The sequence below is a fragment of the Rhinolophus sinicus genome, chromosome 5 (assembly GCF_057876585.1).
Source record: "Rhinolophus sinicus isolate RSI-liver-muscle chromosome 5, RSI-T2T, whole genome shotgun sequence".
NCBI classification, from domain to species: Eukaryota; Metazoa; Chordata; class Mammalia; order Chiroptera; family Rhinolophidae; genus Rhinolophus; species Rhinolophus sinicus.
In genome coordinates, this window is record NC_142505.1 from 23,000,405 (window position 1) to 23,019,345 (window position 18,941).

The 18,941-nt window shown below is 39.7% G+C and overlaps 1 protein-coding gene across 2 annotated transcripts in view; it reads right to left on the reverse strand.

Moving 5' to 3' along the window:
* The window catches only part of RARB (retinoic acid receptor beta), a 670,351-nt gene that overhangs the window by 115,881 nt on the left and 535,529 nt on the right, over positions 1–18,941 (reverse strand). For both annotated transcript variants that reach the window (XM_019745272.3, XM_019745273.3), the window contains one exon: positions 18,756–18,904. In XM_019745272.3, coding sequence (XP_019600831.1) covers positions 18,756–18,904 — 149 coding nt within the window. The remainder of the gene's footprint in view (positions 1–18,755; positions 18,905–18,941) is intronic.

Here is an 18,941-nt window from a genome sequence, read left to right on the forward strand (position 1 = left end):
CTGGACTAGCTTTTCTTTTATTCTGCTAAAATCTTTCACAGTATTTTTAATCACAGGGAAGAAATTCAAAAACTTAATTTTTCATTCGCATCCATGCTATCTTCTTAGCATCTAAAGCAGAAGTTGCAAACTGCTAATCTGCAAGCTGAGTGGAGCCAGAAGACATGTTTACTTTGGCGCAGACAGTGGTGGCCGGCCGACAGTCTTTTAAAAACTTTTAAATTTGTTGCCAACATTTAAAAAGTAGGAGATTTCAATTGCAAAAGAGATTGACTTAATGTTTCTGTCTAATATTTTCTTGATTAATATTATACGGTATGAGTGTTTTCCAGTAGTGTAATGTCTGGAAAACCAGAAAAGACAGTGAAAAAAAACCATAGCTCTCAAGTCATAGAGAGAGTTACTTATTAGAAAACCTGGCAATGCTAGTCCGCTTTCCCATTGGGCAGTGGCTCTTAAAAGATGGTCCCCAGACCAGTACACGGTATTACCTGGGAGCTTGTTAGAAATGCAAGTTCTCAGGCTCCACCCCAGAGAGCTGCTTGTCTTTAGAACACAGCCCCCGCAACGCTCTGTTGTGCCAAATCTACCAGCATCATTCACTTACCTTCTGGCCCTCCTCATAAGACACCTAAATGCTCAACTCCAGTAGTAAAACTAACTCCAATAAGAAAAAGTAAATACAACTTCTCAATGGGGCTAATTTTTGCAAAAACTGATCAGGTATCCTTTTACCCTGAACTCAATTAAATGGAATGAAATATGTAGCGACTTTTAACTTTAGAATTATATGAAACATGACCAAAATGCATCTTTGCCATACCTCAAGGAATCATGAATCAGAGAATGTTAAAGGTGAAAAAGGAAGTAACCCTCGTTATTATTTAAAACTAACCTGGCTCGCATCACAGGTAGAGAATCAAGTTCATAAGTGAAACGAGAAAGTGAACTAAGCTGGGGCCCTCTGACTTGGCCCAGGTCCTACACCTCTCCTGGAAATTGTGACAGTACCACCAGCACCTTCTTCATACAGCTGTTGTGGGGATTTACTGAATCAAAATATGTGTCTGGCACATCATAAGTGCCAGATCAGTGCTTTCCTCACTAAAGAAACACTGTGTACACTACAGTGTTTATTTCTCAAAATCATTCTAATGCTCAGATGAGTTATTATCTTCATTCTACAAAAGATGAAGCTAGGTTTCAGTGGCTTGTCCAAGAAAGTAGGGGAGAAAGGATTTGAACCCAGGCCACCCGATTCCCAGTCCAATGGAAATCATTAGCTCAGTCTGAGGGGATGCAAACCAATAATAGGAAAAGCAGGAACCACACCACTGCAATATTCCATCTCGCCAAGACTGAGCCCGCTATGAAGTATACACATCTCTCTTTTCTAAAGAAATACAACTAGTTTTTTGTTATTCTGGGATAATGGTCATTCAAGTTCTTTCCCAGCTTCCTGGTCACTGCACTGCTGATAATATATGAACAAGGGAAGGGAGACAAAGTCAAATCTGTCTATTTCACTCTATGTGACTGTTATTCAAAACATCCAGTAGGGGAAGGGTTGAAACACACCGTGGGATTCATATGATCTGTGGATTCTTTGATCAGTGATAATCCAGTCTCTTTTATAATAGATAGTGGAGGCTAGATAGTTGCTAACCCAATGAAATGTTAGAGACAAGTAAGAGATCTGAAGACTTCCAAACTCTCACAACTCTGCCTATCCAAGTAACAAAAAACACGAAAAACACTTCCGTCATTCTATACAGCTCCTTAAAATCCACAAAATTCAATGGTTTAAAAAGTCATTGCTGCAAATACTTATTTATAAAGACATGAACAAAATTCAGCACATTTCACTGTGTTTAAATTTTAAGTAGGAACAAATTAATAAATAGCTTTTGGAGTTTTAATCTAATTTGAAATATATAAAAGGAAAATAAAGTTTATAGTCAGAGAAGGGTATGGTTTTCCTAACACTATGTACAGCAAGGTTGAGATTTTTAAATCAGCCATCTAAAATACAGTAAAACATCTCTCATTTTTTAATACAGTATACAATAGTAAAACCAATGAACACACCATGATGGATTCACTAAGTAATTTTTAAGTAAATACCCCTGCATATTTTCTCACTGCCCTTCCCTTGACATGCTGTACTTTACAAAAATTCATGTCCAAGTTCAAAGGGGGGAAAAAAAAAGAAGAAAGACAGACAGCATTTTTTAAACAGCCCAGCCTTGGAAGTATGTACAGAATTTATGCATGTCTCAAGTGCTCCTTCTCTTTTGCCAGAGGGTGTAATTAAAGGTCCATAGGCAACTTCCAAACTGAGGCCAAAGAGAATTTCGGTCAAAGTCAATGGGAGTTCAGCACCTTGACCATGCACAGGAATAGCTTGCCCAAAAAGGAATAAATAACTGTCTTGCCAGGGACCACAGGGAAGTACAGGGAAAAGAGCATCTCACATTAGAACCCACATTTTGTAAAACTAAAAATCCACTCAGTGGCCTTGCATCAATAAGATAATAATCATACCACCTGACACAACCCAGGGGAAGGCAGGGGGTGTGAACTCGAGGTTGCTCCCTGGGAGATCAGCAAGAATCTGATTCAATCAAGCTGCCAGAGCTGGGTCTCCCTTGGGCCTTCTGGTTTACGTTTTCCTTCTCTGTTGTCAGAGACATTGTGTATACCCTAAGTGTATTTCTCTTTTTTTTAGTTACCTATGAAGCAAAAACCCACTCACAGCAGCTTACAGGTGAGTGGTCGCCAAAGGCTCCCTCGCCATTGAGCTCAATGAATGTATACCTCAAAGCAAGGCAAGCCTGGTGGTGGGAAACTATGATTCCCTCCGTCCCTCTCGGTTTCCACCTGCTTTTCAAAGTGAGCCATGCGTCCTCCTACTGCATAAAGATGCACATTTTTTCCTCCAATGGGCCCCTAAGAACAAGCCCCATACTTTATTTGGCATCTAACTGAAGAAAGAGCCTGTGGGTGTAAAACACCCAGTTTGCAGCAGACTGGAGTTTCCAAAGATGGCCACCATGACATCTCCTACTTTTAGGGTTCGTCTAAAGAGACCCTAGTTCTTTCCCAATGAGAAAAGGGTCCATGTCCCTTCCCCTTTGACCTAGGTGGATTTGTGACTGCTTTAACCAATAGAATTTAACAGAAGGAACACAATGGGATTGCCAAGGCTAAGAAATAAAAGGCCACGTGCCTTCCACCTTTTCTTCTACAACCCTAGTTTTTAGATCTCTGAGCCGCCATGTAATAATAAGTCTGCTGACTGCAAGACGGCCATTTTGTGAGAAGCCCATGACATACTGAGAAGATACACGTCGGTGCTCTGATCAGTAGGCAGCATCAACTACCAGATGCCAAACTGAAGACACCTGCAAATGATTCCACCTTCCAGACACTGAGACCCTGCCATATGTTGAATCTTTTCAGCTGAGGCCGCAGACAGCATGGAAGACAGATAAGCAATCCCCACTGTGCCCTGCATATATTTCTGACCCAAAGACTCTGTGAACAATAACAACAACAAAAAGTTGTTTTATGCCTCTAAGATTTGCAATGGTTTGTTATCCAGTAGTGGTAACTGGAACACACTGTTTGGATGATTGAGGGTCATTTTAATCTCATACACTTACGTTAGAATTTAAACACTAAGGAAGAAGGGATTCCCCTCTCTCTGTCTCACCTACATAATAAAGTTATTATAAAAAGCAAGAAGATATTGTATTCATGAACTCTCAGTAAACTGCAGTATGCCCTGGACGTGTTAGTAACTATAGGATTTATCATTTCATAATGAAAAGAAGGCACTGTTATTTCACTGGTGTATATGACAAATGGGGAAAGACCAATATCTGAAATTCAAAACCAGTTCAACTGGAGGCTAAGGAGTGACTTTAATAATTGATAAGAAAATAGTCACCCTTGGCAGACACCAACAAGCCATCTTATCAGCTGGCAAACTGATCCCAAATGTTGCTCTTACATCACCTATTCCATGCTCAAGAGCAGTGTGGCAGGGAAGAGACAGCAAGACAGATGGGGTGGACATCCCTGCATACTTCTGAGTGCTCAGAAGAGACTTGCATCCTAAAAATAAAGGTGGAATGAATAATGATGTCTACGAAAACTGTCATTTTTCCTTTCCTGTTTAGGACATTTTCAGCTAATGTGCCCCAAACCATGTCCTTCTCCATCTGCCCCCCTAGCCTCTGCCCCTTGATAACTTGGACCTAACACAATCATTGGGCACAAATTCTGCTCAATTCTTCCCCATCTCTTCCACATATTATTGATTACAGATTCATTCATCCTTTGGGTGCCCACATCATGCCAAGTTTTGTTGGAGCTGCTGGAAATACAGAAGAGAACAAGACTTACAAAGTCCCTATTCTCATGGTACTTATATACTAGTGGGAGGGAGAAGAAACCAGTGAATATGTAAACAATTAGTAAAATAATTTCCAATAGCAGTTAAGTACTACAAAGGAAGCTCCACTACAGGAACCCTGGCACGTCAAGATGGCTGCCAGCACTTCTATTTCAATGAAGACTCAACATGCCACATTGGAGAGATGATGCTTATACAGAAAAGGACAGCTGTAGGCCTAGGACTGGGTCTCTCACAGAAAAACAGGGCTAGCAACTGTCCTTTAACTTCTTGGGTTGGGGTGGGGGGGTGGGTTCCCTACAGAGGTAGGGAAGATTACTGAAAAATAAAATGAGAGATATGTTATGATCAAATTCAATTCAGAAAGAGGAACTTGGGTTGGGACATAATATTTTTTTTCCTGAATCTATCCTGTGAACTATACTTAAGGAACTTGTGTAAAAAAAGAAAAAGAAAAATGTTGGCAGAAAAGAATGGTTTAACAAATAGAAGGCGCAGACAAATAAGAGTGTTTTTACCCAAGTTTTACATAAACCAAAAGAGTTTGATAGTGATGGAGACAGAACTCTTCTTTCACGGCATGTGAATGCAACCATATGTATGAGACAACTGCATTGAAAAATCACATGAATATGGAAAAAGAAACAATCTATGGAGATTCTTGGAGCAGAGGGGGTTAAATATGGTAAACATGTTTACCAATGTTGTCCATTCTCTTCTTCTAGACACGTGGCATGATTACATCTCTCTATTCCATTTGTAAGGCCATAAGAACTGTTACAGTCAATGAATTGCGCATGGAAGTAACAGAGGCTCCAACAAAGAGAGGGCCCTCATGACGGGACTAGAGAGGTGACTTTGTCCCACCCAGCAAGGCTTCAGAACCAAAGATTTACCCAAAATACTTTGTGCTCCCAGCCAGCTTGAAGAAAAAGCTTGAGCAAGTGTAATAAAAATATCAAGTTTCAAAAAACTACCTAAATAATTTTTTCTATCCAATTTAAATTGTTCTACATGTCCTTGTAGGAATTTCAGCTTTATTATTTTTAGATATTAAATACTAAAATACTTAAACATATCTTCAGTTAATACCACAGGCTTGGAACAATTGATAATGGCCCACCCACCCTGACATAATATAGGCAAAGATAAGTTCCTTGGAGGTCACTATTATCACCTCTCGTTCAATGCTCTTATTGCTCTTAGTGTCCATAGTAGAGAACACAAATACTATTTCTGAGGCCCAGAGCTCATGAAAGATAACATGGATGACACAGAATCAAATAATAAAGGAACACCTGATCTAGACTTGCTAATTCAAAATACTCTTTTAGGTTTCTTAAATCACAAGATCCATGATATCAATCCTGTGGACTCTCTCAGCCATCATCCCACATGTAGGTATGACAAAAATAAATGATTTCATTACGAGTTTGGGTTTAAAACCAAATATGGATGGTGACAATTAGACTTATTTAGGCTTTGTTATATAATTCATAATTTTATGCAGATCCTACCTGACACACATATTTACACAATAAATTCAAAATCTGTGTGTATAATTTGTATATGAGACTCAACTTTTTGGTGAACAGGCAAGAATTAGCACCAATCATTTAAATAGAACATTATTTTCCACCTTACTCTTAAAGCAGGAAATAATCATTTAAGACCAAAATATAGTTGGATGAGGAATCTTATATTTGATTCCATTTGGGAGAAATAACCAGAATTAGTGGACTCAATCTCTAACACCCTTTTGCATAATTTCTGGCTTTAGACTGGTACCTTTAGACTTTTTCTATCACAATTCAACACAACAAATATAGTGAAAGCTATTCAAGCATTTTAGCACAATGTTTTTGATGAAATCATAAATGTGGTATATTATGCATTCACATGAAAAAGATGCTATCAAAAGATATTAGGGAGTACTGGGTCTATTAATTTCCTAACTTAAGATGCCAACCAACTAAAGAAAGGAGCATCTAACGCAGAAGGACATGACTCTGGAAAAGTGATAAATATAAAAAAAAATGCCCTCCCCGCCTCCACCACCATCAAATTCTATTATTCTGAAACTAACCCTTTATATTAATGAGGAGTAACATAAATTAGGTCATCAGCTTTCAAAAGTACTTCTTGGTTAAAAGTATGGCCACGTTCCCAAAGTCGCCAGATACAGCACTGCTCATGTACAATTTGAGAATGATATACAGAAGTAGATCCAAACTGAAATTCTCATTTCCCTGAGGAGCAGTCAGATGATCCCCACTGGGTTTGACTAATAAGGATCATTTTCATGATTGGGGGGACTTTCCAGGCACGCATGAATGGTGGTGTTGTATATTTAGAATGCTGCTATTTTCAGACTCGAAAGCACAGAGAAGAACTAATGTTGCTTGATCATTCTAGTTTCTCCAAATTTGTTTAACCATGAAAATCCTTCATAAAATCATAGTGTTCTCCCACTCACCGACCTACCTCAGAGTTTTCTACTGCTTATTATGTTAAGGCTCACAGAACCTGAGAAGTCCATTTTGTGTGCTCCAGTTCAGAGCTGTAGCCAATGTAAAGGTTTGTTTTTTCTTCTTCCAGGTACAGAAAAAGCCTCCACAGAAGCAGAATGAAGAGGGTCACTGAAGATTTTGCGTTTCCTGATTGGAATATTTACTTTACAAATCTACCAATCTGTTATAAATGAAACATTACATGAAATTCTGAGAAGAAGGCGGGGATCCGTGTTAAAGCCCTAGGGCTCCTCACAAACACTTGAGGACAAGTTAAGAAGTTAAATTTACTATATATGCTTCTTATTCTTTGACACCAGTGAATAGGAAGCAGACGCCATGGCAGATGGGCCACCTTGACTGTACTGACAAGTTTGATGACAAACTTTAGAAAAACAATTTTACCTTGTACACTGAAGTAGCCTGCACTTTGCCGCTTTTGAAATAAAACAAAACCAACCCAAGCAAAAATGCCTCAGGCAAGACGGCTGGTCACAGAATGGTGCCAGAAATCCAGCGCAGGACATTGCTAGCAAAGGAATGTCATCTTTTCAATATGGAACAAGGAACACGGCTCTAATTGGGCAGGCCTGCCAGAACCCCAGCTTCTCCCCTTCACCCCAGACAATGCTAGTATTGTACAGGTGGGAAAGCACAAATCCCCTCCTCTAGAATTTTTTCAGGGATGAGTTCTAGGCTCCGCAGCACAAAATTTCCCCTATTTTGGCATTGCATGTCCATATGAGACATCCAGCCACGTTTCCTGTAGTGGAAAAATACTGAACAACAACAAAAAAGGCACAGAGCATAAAAGGAACAAGAGAAATTCCAACCCCAAAGAAACTATTATGGTAAGAGAAACTCAATAACAAGGAAATATCTAGAAAGATGTGTGATTTTCATGACATGAGCGCTGTGTTGGGATACTATGATTCTTGTGCTTAAGGACACATATTTTTGGTACAACATGAAAATAGAAAACTATTTCATCTGGTGTCCCACAGAAGAGACAGCAATCTGTTTCCAAAGCTGGAGAAAGAACTGGCTTTGTAGGTCTTAATAAGAGACATATGTCAGTCTCCCACAGCTTGCTTGCCGAGGCGATTTTCTGGGATGATCCTGGCTCCATGTGACGTTTGCCTTCTGGGCTGACACTTGAATCTAACCCCTGATAAAGGTCTAACTCTACTGAGTAAGGCTTTCCCAGTCTCTCAAAATGTCAAAACAGAACATACGAGAAACATGGAAATGTTTAGAATCACAGACTTTAAAAAGATAGTTTGATAAGGTTCAGGAAAAATTCAGAAATGCATCCAAGTTGGCTTCCATAATAACCATTTCAGTAACAGAACCAGATTATAAAATCAAGGGCACGGATGGTAGATTTTAGTCCCATAAACTCTATTTTAGTTTCCTCATCTGTGAAACGCAGCGGGAACAAAACCTGTTCCACCCACCTCTCTAATTGTTATGAGGATCAAACACAAAACCGAAGCCAGGAACTGTTAGCTCTCCACCAAATTCATCATTTCTTTCCATAATGATAGGTCTGTACCTGGGTACATGGCTACATGACATCTCTTGCAGTTGGTTTTGGTCAGGTGAACAGTTTTAGTCAGTGATATCTGCCACTTCAGGCTCTTGGTTTTAAGAAGCAGGTATGCTGCCTCCTCTACGCTCTGTTTCCCATTCCAGATGATGGAACGGGATCTACTAAGCACCTAGTAGATGCCAAACCGTACCATTGGAAGGAGCCTGACTTCCGAATCACTATGTGGAAGTGAGAAGGTACCAACCAGGAATACATGCCTTGAATTCTTGTGTGAGAAAGAAATTCCGTACGAAATAATTACACCTTTTGCGGTTTTCTTTTTTGTACTGTGGCTAAGCGCAGCCTCATTTAATTTCATATGTGAAAGTGCTTTTAAAACACTAAGAGGCGATCAAAATGTAAGATATTTTTATTGTTTCTATGGTTTTATACAGTTACACAGGTGAGGAGAGAGGCAACCGTCCAGAGTGGAAAGACAAGGGGCTCACGGCTGTGCCTTCACGAAGAGAAATACAGGGGCTGATAAAACAGGATGCTCTTCCCAGATGATTTCACTTATTACTTCTCTCCAAGAGTTCACCCAGGAGAAGGAAATACAGAATTGAGAGCTCTGTATTTAACCTCTCTAGTAAAAGGTACAGAAAGAGAGAAGGCTGAAACACTCATCTCCCAAAAGTAACTAAATCATTATCTATGATGGTGCAAATTTTACTTAAACAGAAATGATTCTCGGTCATAATTTATATCGCTCTTGGGAAACCCCAAAAGTATACTTTTACTACTCTGACAAAAACACATTTTTGTTTTTGTTTGGTGTAATGGTAATACATTGTCACAATTCATTTTTAGATGATGGTTGGTCCGTAGGACTTTGTAAAAGCAACTTATTTTGCTCCCTACCCTCCATTTGCTTTAAATCAGAAAACAGAGTGTTGACTTTTGGTGATTTTTTTCTTTTTTTAATGACCAAACCATGAAACAGACTTGAGACCTCATTGGGAGGTGAGCCATTTTCAAATCAACAGGTTTACTATGAATACTGGAATTCTTTCTCTACTGTATATCAGAGGTAAAACCTTTACCAAAAATTACAGACCTTTAGTTTGTTTGATTTAACAAAAACAGCAAATGAACGTGTACTTGATATTTTAAAACAACAAACAAAGTAAGCATCTAAATGAGCATTTATGAATTTCTAACTATTAAAAGATTTATAAACCACTTAAAACCACCAAATTAAACAAACTATTATCACCCAGCCAACATTAAAAAAATAAAATAAAAAACACAGGGTTGCTTGCTAATTCAGAATTCACTTCTCCACATCCTGTTTATTTATGCATCAGAAGGGAAAAAAAGAAGACAGATTTTCCTGTCTTTTCAACCCAAAATGATTTCTCAATTTAGAACAACATTTGTCCAGAAGAAGAAACGGGTTTTTCCTTGTGTAGGAACTATTACTAGGCTAAGCCAGACTGCCATTTGAGCTGTTTCAACGTTTCAAGATATGGAGGTAAATTCTAGATGTTGAGATTTTTGTTTTCTTTACAGCATTAAGCCCACAGCATTCTTGAGTATATCATTCCAGTTGCTAGTCCTTAATAGTTTGCTTAAAAGACAACCTCAAAGAGAACAGATCTTTTGGAGTGAAGGGTTAAAACTCGGAGGTGGAAGGCAGAAATTAATAAGCAAATAAGTTGGACTTTGGCCATCAAAGGCCTTGCCCTGTTTAGAGAATTTCATAAGTTTACATGAATGTGTCATCACAAACCTTATATAATGAGGTGCAATTCATTATATAACTAGAGTATATAAACTTATACTATGTGCTTTATCACATAGTTACATATGCTTTATTGCATGCCATTCATTACCATATATTTAGATTTAATTTTTGATTTAAAAAATTGAGGCCCTACTATGTGTGGAGCATTATGGTAGGTATAGGTAATAAAACTGTGGGACCAGCTCCAGCCCTCTTCGAGTATAGAGTGTGACAGAAGAGGCTGATATCAAACCAATGATTTGTTAGTTACAGTTGTATTAAGTGCTACAAAGGAGAACAATAGGAAATGTAAAAGAGGGAGACCTAATCTGGGGGTTCCAGAGGAGGCTTTTCTGGAGAAATGATGTAGCAAGTCTCTCTGAGCATCTTTAATGCCTGGCTGATCCCCGGTTGCTTGCACAAGGCTATGAAAATGACATTGACAGAATGTGTGAGTTTCCAATTTTCCACCTAATTCTTCATAGGCTAATTCAAGTTCCCTTGCTTTCAGATTCATTTTCAAATTTTGCATGGAACACTGCTCTCCCCTTCCCCATGTGGAAAATGCTCACACATCTATAAAATTGTGTCTTCTATAAAGGCTTCCCTAAATGTGTCCAAGGGATGTGAGGCTCCTTCTCTGAGCCCATCACGCCTGCGAACCATACGTGTCATAGCACATGGTACGTGCACTGTTGGTTTCCTTGCCCATTCATTCATCCACATATTCAACAAATATTTACTATATACCTATTATTTAACAGGCACTGTTCTATGTACTTTCCAAACATTGGGACACAACACTGGGAACAAAATACACAAAAACCTTTCATTTCTACACCTGGAGCCTGTCTTATAGAAAGTGTTTAATAAATGTCTGATGAATGAGAGAATAAATTCTCCATCGTTGGTCGATTTTAATAAGGAAAATAGCTCTTTGGGTCTGTGAGGGGACCTACTGTTCTGTGTGGTTCAAGAGCTATAATAATGAACTTGATGGCAGGCTTCATAACTCACTTGTAGCTACTACAGCATGCAGACGTTGTCCTGTTTGTGTTATTGTCTTTATGTGTAATGTTGTTCTTGGGGCTCAATACTGCAGCAGACCCCTAAGCAACTATCAGGGTGGGCAAAATCAAAAATATTCTCCAAACAGAGCATAATGTTCATGTTTATCCATGCCAATTAAAAACAACAAAAAAAACAATGTCGTTGTAAATGGCCTTGGCCAAATAAAATCACTAAGCACATTTATAGTATTTAATAGAAGTTCTAAAATTAAGTACAGACATCTATCTTCCTGGTTGCAAAACTTTTTGTGACTGAACACACTACACTACTTGCTGTCTGCCAGGAAAAAAACAAAACAAAACAGCCCAGCAGCCGAACACTGTCATGGAGATGAGGGCCTCCCTTCTTCAGGGGCAAGGAAAACAAAGGCAGATGAGAAAATGGACAAAATTAGCCCTGAGGGACCGAGGGGGCTAGTGGAGTTTAAACTCTTAAAGGCTGCTTTAAATAGAAATCTACCAACGTGACCTTGAGCAGGCGTTTCCTCTGCGCCCTTGTGGAGAAGGCACGCCATCATGGCTGCACCCGGCCGCACCCCAGGGGCTCTACATTGGGCTGGACAGTGGCTCCCAAATGCTGGCTTATGGATGGGAAGTTTCCACCCATCAATGGCAAAGCAGAGAGAACAAGGACAAAGCACCAGTTGGGAGCATGCCCGTGGGTGGGTCTTATCTGCTCACTGACCCTTCTTAGGAAAAGACTGCCTTGTAAGCTCTTCCTTCTACGTTCTGTTGCAAAAATGTCATTTCTTTTATGAAATGATCAAAACAATAGGGTTGTTTTTATTTTAAGTATGCTTCCTCCTGTTTTTGTTTTGAATTTGTTGCTCCATGAAACCCCCAATCTAGACCATAAAACACCACTCCTTCCTACCTTCTGTTTCAAAGTGGCTGAAGCAATGGGGTATTTTCCAGCAGGTATAGGATTTCAATCCTCACCCTAGTTGAAGGCTAGCTGTGTGACCTTGGCCAAGTTTCTTAACTTCTCTGAACCTCAGTTCCTTCATCTGTAAAATAGGGATCATAAAGCCCAGCCCCTGCAGGGTTGCTCTGAGAATTAAATGATATACGGATATAAAATGCCCAAATTCCTGGGGTAGACAAAGTATCCAACAAGAGTAGTTTCAGTCTTCTCTCTACTTGCCCATGGACTTGCAAACATCAAGGACTCCCATGCCAGATGAGCCATCCCTAACAATACATCAGTTTAATTGTTGGTTTCACTGCTTTAGTGTTTATATTTGGCATAACACAAATACAAACTTGTGGATTTGCTGTCACTTTTCAAATGTGCTGAGGCCTAGAGGAGTTAATGAACACAGAGAAGAGAGGAAGAAATGGCCCTGGAATCCACTGTTCAGTTTCTACCCTAAAATGCTTTCTTCTCTTCCTCACACAGCTGGTTCCTTCTCAGCCATGAGATCTCACCTGACCCCCTATCAAATCAGGTACCCCTCAATTATTCTTCACCCAACCATTCTGCTCATTTCCTTCCAACTTTGAATTGTGTCTCATTCTGCCCCCTTGCACAAGACAGTGAGCTCCCAGAGAAACTTGTCTGCCATGTTCATGTTGTATCTCCAGCACCTGACACAGACCCTGAAACTTAGTAGGTATTCAACAAAATATATGCTAAAGGATGACAGGATAATGACTATAGTTGTCAGAAGACACTTACCTATGAAAGTAGGGAATAATAATAGAAGATAGTATATAATCAAATGCCAGCTCTGGTATACTCATCCTTTTGCAAGGTGCCTTTGTCACTTTTCCCCTTAAGGGGTAGAGAGGCTATTTCTCCACGTGCTGAATCTAGACTTGACCATGTAACTGGTTTGGCCAAGGGGACATTAGCAAATGTGATGCAACCAGGGGTTTGCACATTCTTACTGATGAGAACCCATCCACCACCAGGCTAGGCTAAGGGATGGCTAGGCTAAGGGATGAGAAACAACAAATCCAGTCATCCCGCGAAAGCCCCAGTCATGTGAGTGAGGCCATCCTACACCACCTGGCCCAAGTCAAGCCATCCCAGACAAAAAGACCTGCACAGAATTGTGATAAATAATAAATGTCTGTTGTTTTAAGCCAAAAAAGCAATTGGGTTATGTGTGAAGCATGAAAAGCTAACTGATACAGCAGCTCTCAGAATACTTTCCAAAAACTACTCCAAAATAAGATGCTAGGTGTTTCTGGAAGTAGCTCACTTGTAAGAAAATTGCTGCTTTCTCTGACTTTGCATAAGAAAGTGGGAGCTGAGTGGGAACAAGGAGATGGAGGAATATCAGGAAGGGAAAGTGGTCTTGAAGGTCCCGCCATGGAGTGCTGGACAAGTGGACATCAACTATTATTTGGCAATTCTTCTTAAGCAAGTGGGGAAGGGAAACAGAAATCTCAAGCCTATAGTCCACCAGAACCAGCTGTCCTGCCATCTTTGGCATGACTGCTTTGGGCTATCAGTTCTGAGTTTTAAAAACTGTAAGAAAGGACATACCACCATGTACTTTAGCAGAGATCAGGAAACCAGGACCAAGGGCCAAATGTGGCCCACTGCTTGTTTTTGTAAATAAAGTTTTATTGGAACATAGTCATGCACATTCTCTTACATATTGTCTATGGCTCCTTTTATGTTACAATGGTAGAGTTACAACAGAGACCATATGGCTTTCAAAGCCTAAAATATTTATTATCTGGTTATTTATAGAACAATTTGCCAACCAGGGGAGGTTCCATGGAGTGATTGGGTCTTAACCTGAGTCCTGAAGGAAAGAAGCAGTGTTTATTTTGGTATAAGGAATGGATAATTGCTGAAAGACCATTACAAGAAAGAATACTAAGATTATAACTGACGTTAAATCACTGTGTGCAAAAGTCATTGTAAGTTAATAATACAAACAATAATTAAGCATATATACCATTTACTACGTATCATCACTATAAAGTATTATTCTACATGCTTTATAGTAATTCACTTTATCCTCACAGCAATATAATGAAGTAAGCAATATTATTATCACCATTTTTCCAAATGAGAAGAGAGACAATAAGAATTAAAAATGCTTCCCCGGGCCAGCCCGGTGGCTCAGGCAGTTAGAGCTCCATGCTCTGAAGGCTGCCGGTTCAATTCCCACATGGGCCAGTGGGCTCTCAACCACAAGGTTGCCAGTTCAATTCCTCAAGTCCCGCAAGGGATGGTGGGCTCCGCCCCCTGCAACTAAGATTGAACACGGCACGTTGAGCTGAGCTGCCTCCCAGATGGCTGTTGGTTGGAGTGCGTCCTATCAACCACAAGGTTGCCAGTTCGACTCCCGCAAGGGATGGTGGGCTGTGCCCCCTGCAACTAAAACGGCAACTGGACCTGGAGCTGAGCTGCGCCCTCCACAACTAAGACTGAAAGGACAACAGCTTGAAGCTGAACAGCACCCTCCACAACTAAAATTGAAAGGACAACAACTTGACTTGGAAAAAAGTCCTGGAAGTACACACTGTTCCCCAATAAAATCTTTAAAAAAAAAAAAAAAGTATAGATTTAAAAACAATGCTTCCCCAAAGTCACAAAGCTAGCAAGTAGCCTAGCTAGGATTCACATCCTGGTATTCTCCCTCTAGACTCCATACTCTGAAAGCTACAAAAATAGAAAGGTAAAATATGATGAAGGCTAAATTGTGCATAAATTCTAGTGATGAGCAATGAGACTGTTTCATAAAGACACATGAACATCAGCTTTATTACTTTATATTGTTAAACCTTGTTGGCTAACCATACCACATGTTCATCATATGTATTCTTTGTCCTTTGCAAAAAACTGCCATTGCTCAGCTGGAAATCCCCTAAATGAGACATCTCTATTGTGCCTCTAGCGGTGATGTTGCCAGGGTGATGCTGTATCAACACAGCAGCTACTGGCCATTCGTAGGTGGACCACAACCTATTTATTAAATTCTGAGGCGGAGACTGCCACCGGGTTCTAAGGAAGACAGAAGGTTCTCTTCCCCAAACAATAATCAATAAGGTTCTCCTGGTAATGAGAGGCAGAAGCCACTTCTTTAAGAAGGGCATTATTTCTGAAAGATACCAACTGGGAGTTGAAAGATATGGGAGTCCTACTTTAGAGCAGAGACTCCAAGCCCAGAGCAGTGATCTCTGATCTCTAGCCAAAGGATGGGCCAGTTCTTATAGGTCAACCAGGGGCCCAAGTGTACCTGCTGGTAGCTCAAAATGGTATCATGCATGGGACCCATTATAAACAGCCAAGTTAAATATGTTTGTATGCAGAATTCCAGAATAGAAGTTGTTTCTTGATTCATTACCTTATTATCTCAAGGAAGAGATTCCTAATAGACGGTTTCTAATAAGTTAACCCTGACACACTAACAGAGCTTAAACTGATACACCTTTTCTAGAGGGCATTTTGGCAGTTTGTACCAAAAGCATTAGAAATGTACAAAGCCACTGACCTAGAAATGCTATTTCTACTAATTTATCCCAAGGAAATGATCAGAATCATACCTAAAGGTTATATATTAAAGCATTAGTTATAATAGAGAAACATGGAAACACCCTAATTGTACAATAGTAGGGGATTAGTTAAGTAAATTTTGATATAAGCATAAACCACTACATTAATGGTACAACCATAAAAACAATACATGTGTTAAAATGTTGGTCATGGAAGACTATTAAATTAAAAAAAAAACAAAAAACAGGTTACAACCAGTATACAAGACAAAAATTCTATTTTTGTTAATAATAAAAACAGCAATATCCACATATGCATAGAAAAACAGATTTAGTAGGGCTTTTTCTCCCAGGGTAGAACAATGGTTGTTTTCATTTTGTACTTCTTTTACACAATACATTCTGCATTGTATTGATAATTTTAGAAAATGATAATAAAAGTTATTTTTCTCTTTTTTGGCTATTATGTTATACTTTTGCATTCTCATTTTTTTCAGTTCACTGCTTTTTCCCAGCAAGCCAAAATGCAGCCCAGTCTTTCTCAAGGCAGTCCACGTTTTCAGAGACCCACCAACAAGACAAAAATCCTCAAATTTGACAACTGGTTGGCGAGCGCATCTAAACTTACTGGGCTTATAACTCAGTTAAAAAGATATATTATAACATGACTTGGAACAGCTTAACCAAGTTTATCAAAGTTGCTTGTGCTGGTATGGGTTTTGTTTTTGTTGGGGTTTTTCCTAAAAAGAGTCAGAATCCCAAATTAAAGCAAGAGATTCAGGGAATTAGCTGACTAAGGGCTGATTGAAACAGTTTGTACCACACAGATTGTGAAACAGCTTAATATGCAGGGCCTGGAATCTGGCAAGAGAAGAGACACACTGGATAATTTTGTTTCCCAGGACATAATGGGAGTAGGTAAACTGAGTTATAACATACCTCACTGAGATTTCTGAACATGAAATGACCTAAAAGTTTTTTAAATAAAGGAGTGTCTTTTCATTTAATTCTCGAATGAGCATTAGGAAATTATTTCTATGTTGTACAACAAATTATTTATTTATATATTGGACAAAGTGAACTGGTATTCCGCTGAAGACTTCCCAAACCTCAGGATAAATTTAAATGGATTAAACTAGGGGTACTAATAATAAACCAATAATTAGAGGCATAAATGTTTCGCTTTTTATCCAGCTGCCAACTGGTTGCTGTGTTAACTTTCCTGACCACTATATCTGAAGCTACCAAAGGAAAGGGAATTCCTTTACAACAACCGACACAATCCCAGAGTTCCAGAGATTTGCCTGAGTCTTTAATGAATTTCTCTAAACTGGCCTTACCCTGTAAAATAATATATGTTTATTCAAATGATTTGAAAGAAGGAAAAACTCACATAATTTCTTTGAGGAGCTGAGTGACATTTATGTGTTCGTTCAGCCTACATTTTTAAGCATTCCCTATATGCCAGATTGTGTGTGGGGTGCTGGGCAATAGAGCTAGAGTCCTATCCCCTTTGTGTTCATAGGAAATTAGACATGCAGTATGATAGACTGAATGTACAAATGACCCCGATTTTCCTCCCCCTGTACTCCTGCCTCTTATAATGAGACTTTGCAGCTCCTTGAATTCAGACATTAAGTTTATGTTCCTACCTCTTGAATATGGACTGGCCCTACGACTTGCTTTGGCTAACAGACTGTGTCAACAGTGTACCATTCTGAGCATAGGCCTTCGGAGACCTTGTGGGCTCTTCTTTTCTCTTTTGGAACTTTGCCTGTGCAAATAAGCGAGGGCCAAGCCAATGGGAATGAGAGACCACAGGGAGGAGAGCGGAGGGTTCCCAGCCAACAGTCAGTAGCCCTAGAAGCAGAGTCAACTTGCTAACCTGCAGCTGACCAGAGATACACAAAAATGGAGCACAGCTAAGGCCAGATGAAGCTCCTGGAGGAGCCTGGCCTAAAGTATTGATCCATAGATTGTAGGCTAAATAAATACTTATTGTTTTAAGCCATTTGGTTTTAGGATAGTTTGTTACACGATAGTACCTAACCAATACACACAGTAACAGAAAGTGCTAACTTCGATAAACCAAATACAAATGCCATGAAGCCCCTGATAGCAGCACCGGTAATACTATTCCAACATGTTTATGATTACCAATGAATCATGCAATTTAGATATATAAACAACAGACCTGAACATCCACTGGGGCGAACAAAAAGAAACGGTGTATCTAGGGAAGGGCTGGCTCAAGACAGCCGTAGTTCCTTTGAAAAATTATCCGTGGATGAGTTGGATTTGCCTGTGAAGTCATTCTTTGTTTCTTTTCTCTTTTTTTAAAAAAAATAAGCTATTTCACTCAATTAAGCCTGTTGGACTCGATAACAATTGTCTAGCTTGATTCAAAGCAGCCATATCCTCTCTGACACATGTTCAGCCTCCACTAGTCTGTAGGCTGGAATTTTAAATCCAGTTCCCTGAATTTATGACACACACACAGTAGCAAGTCCCTACAGGCTGAAAATCAAACTGTAATTCAAAGGCCACAGGGCTGAGGAAACAGCCAGAAGATAAATCCCAACTTCAACCTTGGATTCTCTGCAAGTTGATTCAGGGGATTGTCAGTCATATTTAAAAATAAAATAAAACTACAAAGACACCAGACAGCATGTTTTAAAGAGAAACGGGATATGATTTTCAGAACTCCTTCAAAAGGCTCTTGTTACCTGAAAAGAACTGTCATGTGTTATTTTAAGGGTCCTAGAACATTTGGCCCCAATCAGTCATTTGCAGAAGTTTCTGAATTTTTAACTAACGAGATATAAGGAAGAAATGAAACCATCAAATGCAACCCAGCTCACCACACTGATTGGAAGGGACATTACCAATGTCAGAGCAGCCCACTTCTGGAGCTGGGGAGGTCACCGTCATGGAGCACAAGCAGAAGGACAGTGCATCAGGCAGAGCCGTGGGTACTCACCTTACAGCCCTCACAGGCGCTGACCCCATAGTGGTACCCTGACGATTTGTCCTGGCAGACGAAGCAGGGTTTGTACACGCGAGGTGGAGGAAGTGGAGACGGAGGGCTCGGGACAAGTTCCTCAGAGCTGGTGCTCTGTGTTTCAATCGCTACAGTGGAGATAGGGTGGGAGAAGAAAAAGAGACA